General features: G+C 43.1%; 1 protein-coding gene across 1 annotated transcript in view; it reads right to left on the bottom strand.

Annotated features, from left to right (window-relative positions):
• Positions 1 to 15,833, bottom strand: part of LOC139339100 (potassium/sodium hyperpolarization-activated cyclic nucleotide-gated channel 2-like) — a 31,671-nt gene that overhangs the window by 12,452 nt on the left and 3,386 nt on the right. Inside the window, exons 2-4 of the mRNA XM_070974556.1 lie at positions 15,211 to 15,634; positions 13,008 to 13,169; positions 5,306 to 5,524 (exon numbers count right to left, since the gene is read on the bottom strand). Coding sequence (XP_070830657.1) covers positions 5,306 to 5,524; positions 13,008 to 13,169; positions 15,211 to 15,634 — 805 coding nt within the window. The remainder of the gene's footprint in view (positions 1 to 5,305; positions 5,525 to 13,007; positions 13,170 to 15,210; positions 15,635 to 15,833) is intronic.

The raw sequence follows: 15,833 nt of genomic DNA, 5'->3' as shown, positions 1-15,833 counted from the left end.
CCCCTTTCCTTTGTCTCTACCCTCCTTTCTCTTTTCTTCTTTTCTCCTGCTCATTCATCCCACAACTCCTCTCCATTGGAAATTCTAATTCAGGTTCATCCCAAACGGCCACGTGGATGTATAATTCATTCACTTAATTCCCTGCAAAATCGCCTCATTATATTATGAAGCACATTCACCAAAGAGAAGAAAATCAGATAGTGGTAAGTCAGCTTGTCTTTCTTCAATTTGGAGATGTGTACACAGGGAGGAACAACACACTGTGGGGTCTCACACAGTACAAAGTCTCATTAAATGAAATGAGGCTTCTAAGGACACACTGAAAATCCTATAATTCAGTCAAAGGGAGTGACGACCAAAGGAGGCTGATAAGGGTTTGTTCATCAGACACACTCTCTACTGGAGTGAATATCATTTGGCACGACTGAAGGGACGCTGTTTTTGTTGTAGACATTGGCGCAGGAATCTCTCTGGCCACTATCTTTGCAAAGTCAGCCTGGTTCTGGATAATGGGAGCGATCAGTGACAAGCAGTCTGGTTACGAGAAGACAGATCACTGCTGCTGATCACGACAGCAGCACGGAGAAGGAGAGGAGGAGGAGGAGGAGGAGGGGGAGAAAGTAGAAAACAAACTTGTATCCTGTCCTGTGCACAGCAGACAGCTCAGACTGCTGTCTGCTCTCTGTCTTGCTGACTGAGATTAGTCTCTCAACCCCCCTGTGAGGCCATTAAGAGCTGATTAATGATGCAAAAGGTGTATTTGTGTAGAGTTGTATGACTAGTCTACTGTCTGCTGCATGTCTTAAAGGCACAATGTGTGCTCTAAAGGGAAGCCCAACTACCAAAATTAAAACACCAAGTCATCTATTTTTCTCAAAATGGGCTGTAACTAAACAATGACTCAATAGAGGAAAATTCTGCAGTGATTTGAATGCTGTGAAAGCTTTTCTGAAAGGAACGATTTTGTAAATAAAATAGTACAATAGGCCTATATATAAAATGCTGATTTTACAGCTATAGCTGAAACTCAAATGTATGCATATATATAGGAGGAAAAGCACAGGGTCCTCATGTGGTGGTAATTACTGGTGGTAATGTTGTGCATAGGGTTCTCAAAATCAAATAAATAATGAATAAAACAGCATTTTACAGTCATTAACCTCTGTCACTGTCCTTGCACTCACTGCAGACAAGCAGCGTCCTTCCCTCTCTGCTGCTTGCATTATTTTGTAATTCTTCCTGAACAATTTTGTGTGTCAGGGTCAATCAGATTGAATGAAAAGCAAAATCTGGTGTGACTGCAGGATGCAAGTGACTGTTAAAGGCCCTGCAAAGCTACGCAGGTGTTTCACTTAGTCTGGCTTATTAGACCAAACTTCATGAACTGATTGGAATTCTAAAGGTGCATCGTCTCCAGCCCAAACAGGTGCAGCAAAGCTAATATGAGGGTCAGACAGATGTCAGTCAGGCACAGTGCTACATGCCGACACAGTCCTCATGGTGCACTCACATCATATTGTTCCAGACTGCTAACAAAATGTCTGTAAAACCACCATCCCTGGGTGCATCAAACAAAATCCAGTATTAACGCTATTACAATGGATTCAGCTCATTATAGGAGCTACACACAGTTTGTTTGCACCTGGTTTCACTTATTGAGAAATCACTGCAAATACATACAAATACACATACGACACTTCAGCAGTGAAGGGAAACTCAGGTCAGAATAACGGGAGGTTTTCCTGTTCTTCTTATTCTGCCAGCAATGCAGTATGAGAGAAGGTTCAATCAGGCAAAATAAGCAAAAAGGCCTGTGTGGGTGGCCCATGGGTGTGAAGGGCCTTTAATGCAGCATTTTAGTGACGTCGCCCCGTATTACATAAAACAGGATAATCGCAAAGTCAAAAACATAGAACATGGTGCACCAAAAAAAGAAGTGTTTCTATTGGCCAGACACGAAGGTTTGAAGGTCCAGGTATCAACAAACACAAATTCTGCATTGTGATAACCAGAAAACATGCCTGAATGAATCATGTGCATTGTTTTCCAAGGTGTATTAAAGGTGGCATTAGTGAGACTGCTTCTTCCCATGCACCGTGGGTCTATCTGCCCCGCTGCTATGTGTCAGTGTGCAATGTTACTACGCATATATAACTCAAAGGTCTCTGCACCAAAGCCACCAAGCCGAATTCTCCCTAAATTTAACCAGCAAGGATTGTGAGTCTGACATTACTGCTGGGCTGAAATGGAAACCTCCACACAATGCTAGCTCGAGCCTCACTGGGGCTGTAACAGACTGCCAGCAGACGTGTTTTGCTAACACTCTCCAAATGATAAAAATGTCACTCACAGTCATATCTGGAGGCGTGGCGAATTCACTCAGCAGCATCAGCATCAGCCTCACTGGCATGGCTGGCACTTTTCTGCTCTACGCGTTTTATTTTTTTATTTTTTATTTTTTTTAATAAACACATCTTTAGCTCAAATACTAATCCTCATAGAGCTTCAGAAAAAAAAACTTTGCAGCAGAAAAAAAGGAAATCTGACAACTGGTCAGAAAAAGGGTTCTGGAGAAATGCACTTTCCTGCCCTCAGCAGAAAAAAATACATATTCTGGGATAGGGTGAGGAACTATTAGAAAATGTGACACAGGGCACACCGCATTATGAACTGGTTTCTAATGTGTACGCAAGCATGTTTCTTACTCCACAATTTATCTTGAAACTGAGTGGAAAAACAGGCTGTTTGAGGATTATACACACACTTATACAGCTCATCACAGCTCTTAAATATATTCTTTTTCTGTCAGTGTTCAGACAGCTTTAGTGCAAATTTAACTGGATATTTAAAACTGAGGTGAAAACTCTCAGCGCCAGAAAAGAGGGGCGAGTAATGGTCTCAAGTTGCTCATTTTGTTGACCCCCCTTGTGGAAGGAACCACTCCTCACAGATAAAAGACCATGGGTGTCTCTCTAGCCTTTTAACTCCCATCATCCAGGACACACAGTTGCTGAATCGTTGTCTTCTAAACCATCTATTGGACATGATTTATACCCAAGTGTCCAACCACACAGCGGAAAAAACCCTACGGGGAGCTCACACAATGCTGGCCAGACAAAAAGATGACAAAAACACTCTAAACGAGGTGAAATAGACAGTGTTCAAATATCTTGCAGTGCACCAGGACTTGTGTCGACAACAAGGCCCTCCCGTCTCCCACAGGTCTCCCCTCCCCCTCTCTTTGCTCCCTGTAGCAGACAGTTAGCAGTAGCACTGCACCTCTCAAGGACACCACCACCAGAGAGGATACAGAGAGGGGAAGAGAGGAAGAGAGAGAGAGAAAATCAGATCGAGAGGAGAGGAGAAAGAGAGAGGGATGAAGACAAAGAGGGAGATGGGAGGCAGAGCAGAAAATCAGGTGGAGATATTCAAGAGGTGGAGGGGAAGAAAAGGAGAAAAGAGGGGATGAGATCATGCAAAGAGCGATAGTTAAAGACGCATAACAGATGATACAGAGTGCAGGTAGAGTGAGAGCCGGTGAGTGAGTGATCGGAGAGAGAGAGAGGCAGCCATGGCTGCTTACGTCACCTTCAGGATGACATTGGCAGGACACACAGGTCTGCTGCCTCATCAATTCTACTGCTGCCCTGGGGGACATCATATCACACACACACACACTCTGTGTCTCTCATCCACATCAGCACCCCTGCACCCCCACCCCACACATGCACGCACACACACACACATACGCCCAGCCCCTGGCGATGTGGCTCTACCTGGCCGAACACACCCGCAGCCTCTGATTGGCTGCTGAAAGCCAGCAACACTCCCCCTGCTCCCCAGCCAGCGAGACTCTGCTTGGAAACAGAGAGGCTGCGCCGTTACCACTACAGGCCACTGCTGCAGCACCGCTCAGCACTGATGCTCTGATCCCCAGCCTCGTGTCAAAAGATGGCTGATAGTCAAAGAAAAATACTATCCAAATACAAAATATATGCAGGGCTGAACAGGACCTGATAATGTGTGATAAAGGTCATATCCCAAAGGAAAGTGTTTTGGTGTGACCTCATGCTGCTGCATCACAATACACCTAGTTCTTCAAAATTCCTCCTCTGTATTCAATTCCTGCGTCATGAATACAGATCAGGCAACAGTATGATGAATTTCAATTTTAATCAGCAAATCAAACCAATCAGCTGCAGCCAATGACTAACAACGAGAAAGAGAAAAGATGCATGTTTTAATGGGCTGTACCACTGCTTTCATCAACTAGGAGATTTTTTAACTTGACCGCTGACCAGGGGGTTAATCAGTACAAAACTCACACTGCAGTCACACAGAGTTGAAACTGATCCAGCTTTTTCTTCCCCGATACAGATTCTGATATCTACACAACAGGTATTTGAGTGAGTACCTCTCTGACACCAGAGATCGTCTTTGCCCACATTTAACTAACTACAACTACATATAGTTTTCAACTATAAAACACATCTGTGCACCAACATCATTAATCTGTTATAATGTATAATGCGTGAGCCTTTCTCCTCTCAAGACCTATGTAAATCTAAAACTATACGTCTTTGGTAACAATTGCAAGTCATGCCTGTCACTGTCAGTCCAGTTTCAGAGTAAACGCCTGCCACAGATCCCAAAGTTTCCAAAGATACCAAATGCATTTGAGCCTGAATTTGTGCACAATGCACAAAACATCTAGAATATTAACATTTGCTGGAATAGTGCAGTAAAAAAAAACAAGTTCTGGGTTTGAATTTTTCACACCTTCATCCAATAGCTGGAACCAGCTGATCTTACATATCTGTGATAGTGTCAGGCAGAGTGGAGTAAGATGATTTCAACAATCTTAAAGTTACTTTAAGGTAAAGTTTAACATTTTTGGAAATATACTTATTTGCTTTCCCATTCTGCCAACAGTTAGATTGTTTCTGCTCCCGTATCTTTATGCTACGTTAAGCATGAACTCCAGGAAGTTTCAACATATGAAGTGTTAATGAAAGAGTTTTAGATTTGCTGATCGGCAGATTTTATTACCATTGGATAGGAACAGGCTAGCTGTTTCCTCCTGTGCTAAGCTTGTGCTAAGCTAAGTGAATGGTGGTCGTAGCTTCAACATACTATACAGACGTGTGAGTGGTACTGATTTTCTCATCTAACTCTCAGCAAGAAAGCATATTTCCCAAAATGTCCAACCTTTCCTTTCAGGGGAAAACCTGGATGTTAAGCAGTTAATAGGAAACAGGAAAGTGTGGAGAACATGGGACAGAGTTGATTTAATGAAGCTCCTCACCTTTTCCTGATACTGCCGTCTAGAGGAGTCCAGGGACTGGATAAGAGCTGTTGCATGGCCAATAAAAACAGCATAGCAAGTAGCTCCTACAATCATACTGAGCATGGTGAGCCAGATATCAGATAGACTCTCCGGGGCCTGTCGACCATAACCGATACACAGCATGTGGCTCATTGCCTTGAATACGGCAAAGGAGTACAGCTCTGACCACGTGTCATTCTGTGAAGAGAGAAAAAAGGGACACAAACAAATCAGTAAAGACACCAATGTTAGATAAAAAAGCAGGTTTTGAGGGAGAGAGCAGGGAACTATGAGAAAAGCTTCAGGGACAGCGAGGTCATAGAATAACACTTACACAAATGAGAACTCCAGGGACAGAGTCGCATTAGAAACAAAGAGGGAAGAAGAGGAAGCGACATCAGGGGAATCCTTCGAGGCCTAATCAGTAAAGTAGAGACGGTTCGGAAATTATTCCCTCGCAGAGGAATCATAATGAGAGGTCATTAAATATGCCCTTTCAGAGCTGTGTGAATAGGAATCCACTGCAGGCGGTGGCAGCCAGGCAGCGGTCACCAGGCTGCTTGTGTTGAGATTGGTGACGGGACAAACTTCAGGCCGTAACTTACAGCGACATCAGCGGGAGTTAGTGCTGTTGTTGGATCACTTTGAGAACATCTGAACAACAATCAGTACAGTTTCCTTAATGTGAAGAGCGGTTCGGTGTCATTACACTGTAGCTTTATGCCAAACTCGCTTCATCACAGAAGAAGGGGCTGACTGAGCAATCCTAACAAGCTCAATCGATGTGACTCTTTTGTCCACCGGGCTGCCTTTGTTTCCCTGTTATTTTCTTTCATTAGCACTGAGTGGTGACTGTGGTGACCTTGGCCTGAAGAGGCTGCTGATGACAATTAATTTAAGGTAAAGCCAAAAGCTGGGATTGAAACACAGTTTTTTTTTTTTTTTTCATGGGATTCAAATTATTCCACCATAGAAACTACTGTCCTGTGTAATTACACTGTGTCATTAAAGCTTCTGTCCAAAAAAAATGAAGTTAAAAACAGGACCCCGAAAACCTGTTTGAGCCTGATTTCAAGAGCACAAAAAAACTCAAAACATTTTCTGTCATGGCCTCTGGCACGCACACACACACACACACACACACACACACACACACACACACACAACCACACACACATCCTTCTCTAAATTTGTGCTGCGCTGCGCTACATAGAGGTTACCATCTGCACTCAGGCAGTCAACAATATCCTCGCTTTAAACGTAGCAGTGCATTAGCAGTCTATTAGTGCCTTTGTCATCAGATTATAAAACACGCTCTGCCTTCCCAGGTGTCTTTCAAATAACTACATTCACCCTGTCACCGGCCTGTTAAATCCATGTATCTCCAGAAGGTGAACTTTTCATGAACTCGGAGAAGCAACGCTGTCCTCAGCCTTGTGGCAATGCACTTTTCAGACAGTTCAACCCGTTTTTTAAAGGGTTTATTTAGATCAAGAAGTGTGAGGATGTTCTCAGGAACACACAGTCCTTCAGTTTAGCAGAAAAATTCAAAGTCACTGGAAAGCAGCGACTTTTTCAACTATTAGCAACAGTGATTGTTTTAAAAGGACTGTGTGTTCATATAATGCAGTGTATAGCTAATGATGAATGGATTAGAAAACTCTCTGGCAACTGTTTTGATAATTGATTGTTTAAGTCATTTATCAAGCAAAAATGCAGAGGATTGTCTTGTTTCGGCTTTTTAAACGTGAATATTTGCTGCCTTTCTCTCCATTATTTCATTGTAAATTAGTTATTTTGAGGGTTTTTAAATGTAGTTTGATGAATCACCTTGAGCTCTGGAATATACATTTTTAAATACATATTGAGTAAATCAATAAAAATTCAAAAGATTTGTCAATGATTACATGAATCACTGATTACAACAGGAAAGAAGTGAAATATAGAGTAAATGAACAAAATATATGTTCAATGCAACAGCACGTGTTTTCTGCACAGCGTCTGTTCTCGACATTAAAGGGCCACGCGGTGATGGAAGGACTTCTCCGTCATGAGCAGAGGAAAATGAAGACTCCAAAAATAAATACAGCTCCACCAAGTGGGCTGAGGCTAAATGGTGTATGTGAAAACAGAAGGAGAAACAGTGGAGTGAAACAGATTGAATAATAGATGAACGATGAGCACTTTGATTCTGAAATAGCACAGGCAGGAGAGAGGGAGAGAGAGACTCCATAGCCTCTTAAGTCAAGCCTCCCCTGAGATTTCTGTTTGGGAACTATCCGTTGCTTTGTTGGTAATCACCGTCTCCATTAGCTGCAGATAGTTTGTTTGAAGTTGGCTGATAACGCAAAGGGCTTTAAATTTATCTTCAGTGTCCTAAACTGCTTTTTTGTGTATGCAGTTGTGACCTTGCAGCGCAGCAGGTCTCATATATCTCACACATATATCAGGAGCTAATTTCATGAAAAGAGGCTGTAATGAGGATGTAATGCTCATAGCAAAGTAAAATAAGATGCAAAAGGTAATCCCAGTTACAAGGCAATACATCTATTAGTTGTCGAAACATTTTGCTCTGAATCACAAATGTCAACTGCATAATGGTGCTAAAAGAAAAGTCAGAGGATCACACCGATCATTAGGATTCATCTATATCTGTACAACAATTCATGGCAACTCATCCAATAGCTGTTGAGCTATTTGAGCCTGGATCAAAGAGGTGGACCGACCGACCGACTCTAATATCCCTACGCCACTAGTGTGGCTTAAATAGTGCACCCAAAGCCCTTCACAAACAGTGAACTTTTGCCCTGTTACCAGTCTCATCAGTTCACACCTCCCTGCACCAAAGGGTGAAGGACTGAGGCTCTGATAGGTGCAGGGATAGAAGAAATGACCGGGACAGGGTGCAGCACATCATGGAAAACAAAGTTATATCACACTGAATGAACAATTACTATGTGCGTCTGACAAATATCAGAAGATAATTGACACACATGTAACAAAGCCTCTGGCCTGGCATTGTCACACACCCACCGCTTTAGTTTATGATGTCTTTGCAGAGTCAGCGCTGTCTCCTGCTTCCTCTCTTTCTGCTCGTCTGCCTCACTGAGTGTGTGTGGTCTCTTTATAAGCTGTAGGGTGGGCAGTGAAATATGTTGTTTCTGAATGTGAAAGGCAAGACATCCTCTGGCCCCTGGCAGTTCATTTTAAGGCCACAAGAAAAGTGGTACTCGATCTGTTCGTCAACATGAACACCATGTGATGACTGCCTGGACTTGTGGAGATGGTTTGGGTTAATTCATTTAAACTCAAATTCATGCTGGTCATACTGCAGCATTTTGGGAAATATTAGCTGTCTTGCCAACATGAGAAAACTGGTAGCACATGTCTGTGCGACAGCTACGGAGCTGGATTAGGCGTTGCTTGGCTTAGGATGACTGGAAACAGAGGGAAACAGCTAGCCCGTGAAACTTTTGATGTTTTTAGACATTTTTCTGTATGAATTAATAATCCTGCTTCTACGGGGGTAATCCAGAAATTTTGTACTGCTCTTCCACAAAATGGGATGAATCATGAAAGACAGGTTTTATAAAAAGATGGTCAAAATCAGTCACAGCAAAGGACTCCAATACAGGTCAAGCTCCAACAACACAGAATCCTACATTTCCCACAATGCAACTGAATAGCTTAAATGCACTATGAATGCATTCAAGCTATTTCAAACTCAGTCACCTCAGTTTGGCTTGTCTCCAAGCCCAAGCTGCGATAAGTCCAATGACATTATCAGGGGTTATTTTTCTTAAACTTGACAAAGCTTTTAAAGAGCTACAGAAAGCACGACAGTTTTCACAAGCTGAGAAGTAATAAGTAAAGACCACAAACTGATCTAATTTCCATCTCTTCTACCTGGAGTATAACTAAAGAAGAGATGTGTCGATTTTGACTTGTCTTCAATAAGGACGCCATGTTGGCTCTTTCAGACTGACCGTATGTAACGAAGTAAGTGTGACTCAGTAGCAACATTTTGCACTTCTGCTTGTGAAGCTTTAAACACAAGTAAGCTAAAGTAATATTTAAGTGCAGCACTTCCTGCTTGAGTAGGATATTGCAGAACAGCTCGTCCTCAGCACATCAGGCTCCTTCAGAACAATAACACCTGAGTTCCTCTGGGACTGTGATAATCACATCCTTTCCTCTCCTGGCTCAGGAAGCAAACACCACCTAATTTCTCGTCCATTTACACAAGTTAGGCAGCTGCTTTCACTTTTCATGTTTATATGCTCTTACCGGCTTTGGGAGTATTCTAAATTAAATTGCAACGTCCAGCAGCAGACCTGTGACACTGTTTGGTCAGACTAAGTGTGGCGAGTAAACAAAGAGATTTAACACCAGCTTATCTCCTCCAGAAGAGCAGACCACTGTACTGTAAAGCCCACTCCTGCTGATGTCAGTAGGGCATCATTGAAAAGAGATGCCTCTGTCATGTGGATACTGTAAGGGATGGGTACACACACAGTTGTAATTACAGCACTGAAACTATACACCCTGTGTCTGTCAGTTAGCGTTGCTGTCACTATTATTACCCAGTCGCCTCTGTGCTCCACTGACACAGGGAGGTGCAGCCACCAAACTGCAGTCTACCATGGAAATTAACTATGTGGCTCAGAGAGCTGCGTATAGTAACATATAAACTAAATGAAATTAATGGATGAAAGTTGAGGTATACTGCAGAAACAATCTATGTTCCCTGAGGTATTACAAGTTCAAGAGAATCCAATTACTGCTTGGTGGATGTCATCCAGAGTTACAGAGTGTTCTCGACGCCCTCCATGGGTCCTGCCTGTGGGCCCCTCACCACCAGAGCCACTATAGGGTGCGAGGCTTGATGGATGGCCTGGCTGCAGCACAATGGCTAATGTTACAAGTTGTCAGCCACTCAATAGGGGGGCAGTCTCAGGTGGCTGTAGGCAGCCCGTACGATGGCAGACTGGCCCTTAAGTTTAAGAGTGGCGGCTCTCTGGAGACTGACTGTCTTTGATTATACAGAGAGAGCAGTGGAGGAGTCAGTGGCCTGTCAGCCCCAAACTTCATCATCCTGCACTTCAGACTCTGCACCGTACACAGCACATGGCTGTCTGTGTGCCAGGTCATGTAAGTTTAGAAAAGCAAAAATACTCAAGTTGTCCTGAAGTTACGGTTGATGTGCTATAAAGTTTGTGCTTTATTATAAAGTCAGCAGGGTCATTTTTACATTAAGCATACGTGAAATACATGAAATCCCATATTAATAGATTGAGAGTCACTGCTTTTCAGTTTGTTGATATTACATGTATAAAGCAAAATACCATTATTTTCATTATCAGTTAATCTGCAAATGTATTCTTGATTAACTTCATTTATTTAGAGCCCAAGATGGTGTTGTCAAATTACTTGTTGCTCCGAACAAAGATATTCAGTTTACAATGTTGTAAAACAGAGAAAAACAGCAAATCATCTCGAGAGAAAAGGACAAACTAGTGAATCTTTGAAAAATGACTTAAATGATTAATTGAATATCAAAATAATTACTGATTCATTTTCTGACTAAGAGTTTCTGAGCTCTGATTACATCAACATATCTCTCAGCCTGATCATTTTGTTTCTGTTTCGCTTAAATTGATCATTGGCTGCAAGAAACTACTTGGATACAAGGGGCCATTATTTGCTTTGCTTGTTACATTCAGATGTGTGTGCGTGTGCGTGTGCGTGTGTGTGTGTGTGCATGTGCGTGTGTGTGTGCGTGTGTGTCTTTCAGTGGAGGGCAAACAGTTGAATGATGCAGTAGAAGGAAATGCCTGATGCAGTTTCAATAGTTTAGAACATCAAAGACTTGGTGTGAACACGGTGGAGACTCAGCCTCAGGACCAGTGGACACACCTGCTCTGGCTAAAGTCTCTCATTCTCTGCATTCTGCTCACAGAAACACTGACATACATGATACTCAAATGTTTTCTTATTCATTATCTTAGAGGTTATACTGCAGGAATGTGAATCTACTCCCTGAACTTTAATGATTATTTCAGATGAGTGATATAAATAGCTAATGCCTCCATAGTGCATATTAGAAGTTATTTTTTCTGAGATCACATCATCAGCTAATTTTGATTAAATAGCACATGAAAGCATCATTCATCAGACCCAAAATATCCCCCAAATTATAAATACTGAGAGCCTGAGTCAATATTGTAAAATGTGGTTTTGTCAATATTGTCCAGCAGTGCCAGCAGAACTGCAGTATGTCTGTGTCTGACATACTAAAGAGGAATTCCTTCGTTTCACCAACATGAAGGAGAGGACATTTATTCTCAGCATCACATTAACTTGTTTTAATGAGAGTTACTTTTGTACACCAATAAAAACAAGGGTCAGAGCTGTCATCCAAGAAATACTTCAAAGCTGAAATTCACAAGTAGTCAAGAAAGGCCCCGACAACACCGGAGAGCGGGACCCAATCTGTTTAAAACCCCATTTGGACCTGTGCCTCATGTCTGGGTTAGTGTGGTGTCCCCTCACTCAGTAAAAGGCTGGGCTGACAGACAGACGTGTAAACAACCAGCTTTTATCTCTGAGAGAGACATGGCAACAAAGAGCCCAGCTGCTCGGCTATATTCCCCCACCTTCCCTCTGTTTTCCCCTTTTATCTTTCCCATCACCCCACCATGCTGAAGAGGAGGCACGGGGGGATCTAGAGGTTTGCTTAAATCTTTCTCTTTCACAGCTTCTTCATTGGTATCCTACGGTTGTTTTCTGTCTGGCACAGCGGCTGAATGCTGCTGCAGAGAGCAGTGATATGAGTAATTTTCTTGATTTGTTGGAAAGTAAAACAGACTTTTCCTCCTGAATCAGTAATAGCATAATTGCGACAGACATCACTTAGGATAATAATGGTTCCCTGAGTAGTGCAGGGCACTGTTTTCAAAGCGGACCGTATTGATCCAAATTATAGTATATGTAACTATCAGCACTAACCTGGAGCACCCTTCATTTTTAGCCACGCTGGTCGCATGGCTCTAGAAATGGAAATATCTGGTGAAATATTTATTTATATATTTATGCAAAGGTAATGACATTCCAGGCAGCCTCAGCCTTGACTAGCACGCTGACGTTAGCATTTAGCTCAAAGCATCTATATGCCTAAAGCCTCACAGAGCTGTTGACTTGAGTGTGTCTGTAGACTCTTCGTCTTGTTTCAGTGACGGGGACCTATATTTATTACTGCTTACCCTTGTAAAGGAAACACTCATCCTTTAACAAACTGCCATCTTTGTACAATGACCTCCAATACTACAAGAGACAAAACTACCACCAATTTAATTTTTTAAAACAACAATGAGTTGGCAGGAAAATAAACCAATTTTCTGTTTTTTTAAACAAAATAAATTTCTTTCCAATGCAAAGGTTCACATACAGATTTAAGTCTGTACTCTACTGATGACACACCCTTCCTTTTTTAGTTTATCATGGTCACAAAATAATGATTGACATTCAGCCAAAATTTTCTGATGATGGTCAGAAACGTCAATCAATGTTCTGTGACCACTGATAGCTCTGTCCCAATCAGCTCAGAGAGAAAGATGTAAATCCAGTTCCGGGGATGAGATGTGCAATTTGGTATGCGCCGACATGATTCCCTGACACTTACCTCCATCTTGTTGAGGGACACCCAGCAGTCTGAGGGGAAGTCCTGCAGCATGGGAACCAGGAACTGTAGGCAGCCGTCCCAGTGACACAGCAGCAGCATCATACCAATCAGGTTAAAGATCCGCATCACCGCACTGGCCAGGTCATAGGTCATATGGAAGATCTGGAACGAGACAATGAGACAAGGAGGGGTGTTTAAAAACTGGGCTGACTCGTTGAGATAAAGAATATGGTTTTCATACGTTTGTTAAACCCCAAATACTTTAAATTCATATCTCAGACTGGCCTCCCACTCGGCTCCACGGTCTCCTTTGGATTACACCAAGTTTGATTAACGAGTCAGGGAGACAGGTTCCCATCAGTCCCAAATCAAACACAGCAGGAGCAGGCAAGACATTTGTTACACAGAGATACATGACATCAATCAGAGGCCCAAACACGCACACAGATGCCAGTCACACACACACACAACACTCACGCATGCCTGCAGGCTCACTGATACACTAAAAACACAGACAGACATGCCAACTCATACACACTCAAACACCCAGAGTGATGGACAGGGACCATCATGATCCTTAGCGACTGATCATCTGTCGTCTCACACATCAATCATTCTCAGTCACTGGACAGTCACTTATAGGCCAATCATCTATCACCCCACTGACTTCAACAAACCACTCCTTGTTGGTGTTTAATAGTCTAATGGCTGCATTTAATACCACAATAATCTTTAGAAGGTCTAAATCTGAATAATTACAGTACTGTACAAGACATGTAGGAAGGCCAGAGAGAGTCTACTATGAAGGGATGAGAAATGGGTCATTTGTTACTCAGTGCAGCTGAGGGAGAAGTGATACTCTGTGAGTATCAGCGATGAGGAATGAGACTGGACATGAATCACATGTGCTGATCTTTCTAAATGCCGCTTTAACCTTTCTGGGGTTTTCACTGTCAGTTTTTATCAATCAACAACTGACAAAATACAATCATTTGTCATATCTTTTTCGCTGAGGATGGATGAGAGGAACTGCACTGTACACGTCGCTGTGTTGGCTAATGGAGATGTTCAGCACCACGGACAGCTTCAAGAAAGTTACAGGAACTAAAAGCAGCTTCGGGTTCAGATTCTTGGATTTTCCAAATGAACTATGACAGATAATTTGAAACTGGGCATTTCTCGTGTCAGTTTCTCACTCTCCACCACATCTCCGCTTTCATTCTCCATGCATGCCAAGTATTACTTCCCATCAAGCACCACTGTGTATGTGTGTGTGCGAGCATCACATCATATCTTCAGAAATCCAATTATCCAAAGGTCAAGTTAGCAGCCAAGCCCCACTGCGCTGCGCACCACTACAAAATGCCAACACCAGCCTGCCAATACTGGCATAAACGAAAAGTCGAGCGATCCCGTGACATCGTTGGACCTCCTGCCTCCCAGGCTGCTCTCCTTCATTTGAGGAAGGAGTCTGAGGAGAGGCTGGAGCAGGGCACCCCCAACAAAGTGCATCCCTGGCAGGGTAAATAAAAGCTCAGCAGCCAGGAAGGGCAGGACTGGGTCTTTGAGTTCAGTCTACAAGATGCAGGGACTCTACCTGGCAACAGCACCCATATTCACAGTCTGCCAGTCAGGCCTCTGAGGACATGCCAGCTTATCTAACCTCCCCAATCCCTTTAAATGAACAATTACTGACATATATAATCGCAGTCAACAGCCCCCTAGTGCTGCATATTATCATCACCCTCTACCCCACCTGCTCTTCCTCTGGCGCCTTAATTGATTAACTGTGTTTGCCCTGTTAATAGGCAGCTTATTAGACCGCCTGATACCACCTGTGGGACTGCCAGGTCAGACAGGGAGACAGAGGGCTGTGTGTCGGAGCTAGTTGTGTGACAATAACAGTAATTAGAATGCAAAGTTTGTTAAAGCTCAAACATCCTGCTGACATTATACATTTCTCACCATGTGGCAGGTGAGAGCATTAATATCGAGCCTGCAGGCGGAGGAGAGCAGGCCGCTCGAAGCAGACAGAGAAGCAGATTGTTGGCTTGGTCCCGAGCCAACATCAACATATTGGAGGCAAATCAGTGACCTTTTATCACCGAGTAGATTGGGTGTTTCTTCCTCTGTGGCTGAGAGTTGTATGGTTAGCGTTAATATAATATTCACTCAGGCACAGTCATTAAAAGCATGCTCTTACCTCTTCCCATTGGTGAATGTAGCGTATTAATCTGGAGAGCCTCAACAGCCTCAGAAGACTTAGGATCTTGGTAAAGCGGACGATCCTCAGGGCCCGAGCAGTCTTGTACACCTCCGAGTCGATCCCTTTCTCCACTATGAGGAATATGTAATCCACTGGGATGGAGGAGATAAAGTCCACAATGAACCATGTTTTTAGATACTTCTTCTTGATGGTTTTAGGGTCCAAAATGATGTCTGAGTTGTCCTCGATGATGATTCCAGTGCGAAAGTTGAGCACCAGGTCCATGAGGAAGAAGGTGTCGGAGACCACGTTGAAGATGATCCAGGGCGTCGTGGTCTCATCCTTGAAGAAGGTGATGCCCACGGGGATGATGATCAGGTTGCCCACCATAAACAGCAGCATTGTGAAATCCCAGTAGAACCTAGCAGGCATGCGTAGTTGTGGTGTTTACATGACAGTGTGTTAACATGGGTACAGGAGGGGAAAAGGGGGGGGGGGGACAAAAATAGAGTCAGATAAGAAAAGAGAGCTGCTGTGGAAAGCCGACAGACACAAGAGACTTCCTAACTCAAGATGGAAAAGTGTGAACAAAGAGCAGGAGCTACACTCTGCCTGCCTGA

The sequence above is a fragment of the Chaetodon trifascialis genome, chromosome 11, assembly GCF_039877785.1.
Source record: "Chaetodon trifascialis isolate fChaTrf1 chromosome 11, fChaTrf1.hap1, whole genome shotgun sequence".
Lineage (NCBI taxonomy): Eukaryota > Metazoa > Chordata > Actinopteri > Chaetodontiformes > Chaetodontidae > Chaetodon > Chaetodon trifascialis.
The sequence above is the reverse complement of the archived record's forward strand: the minus strand, read 5'-3'. Positions and strand labels throughout refer to the sequence as shown.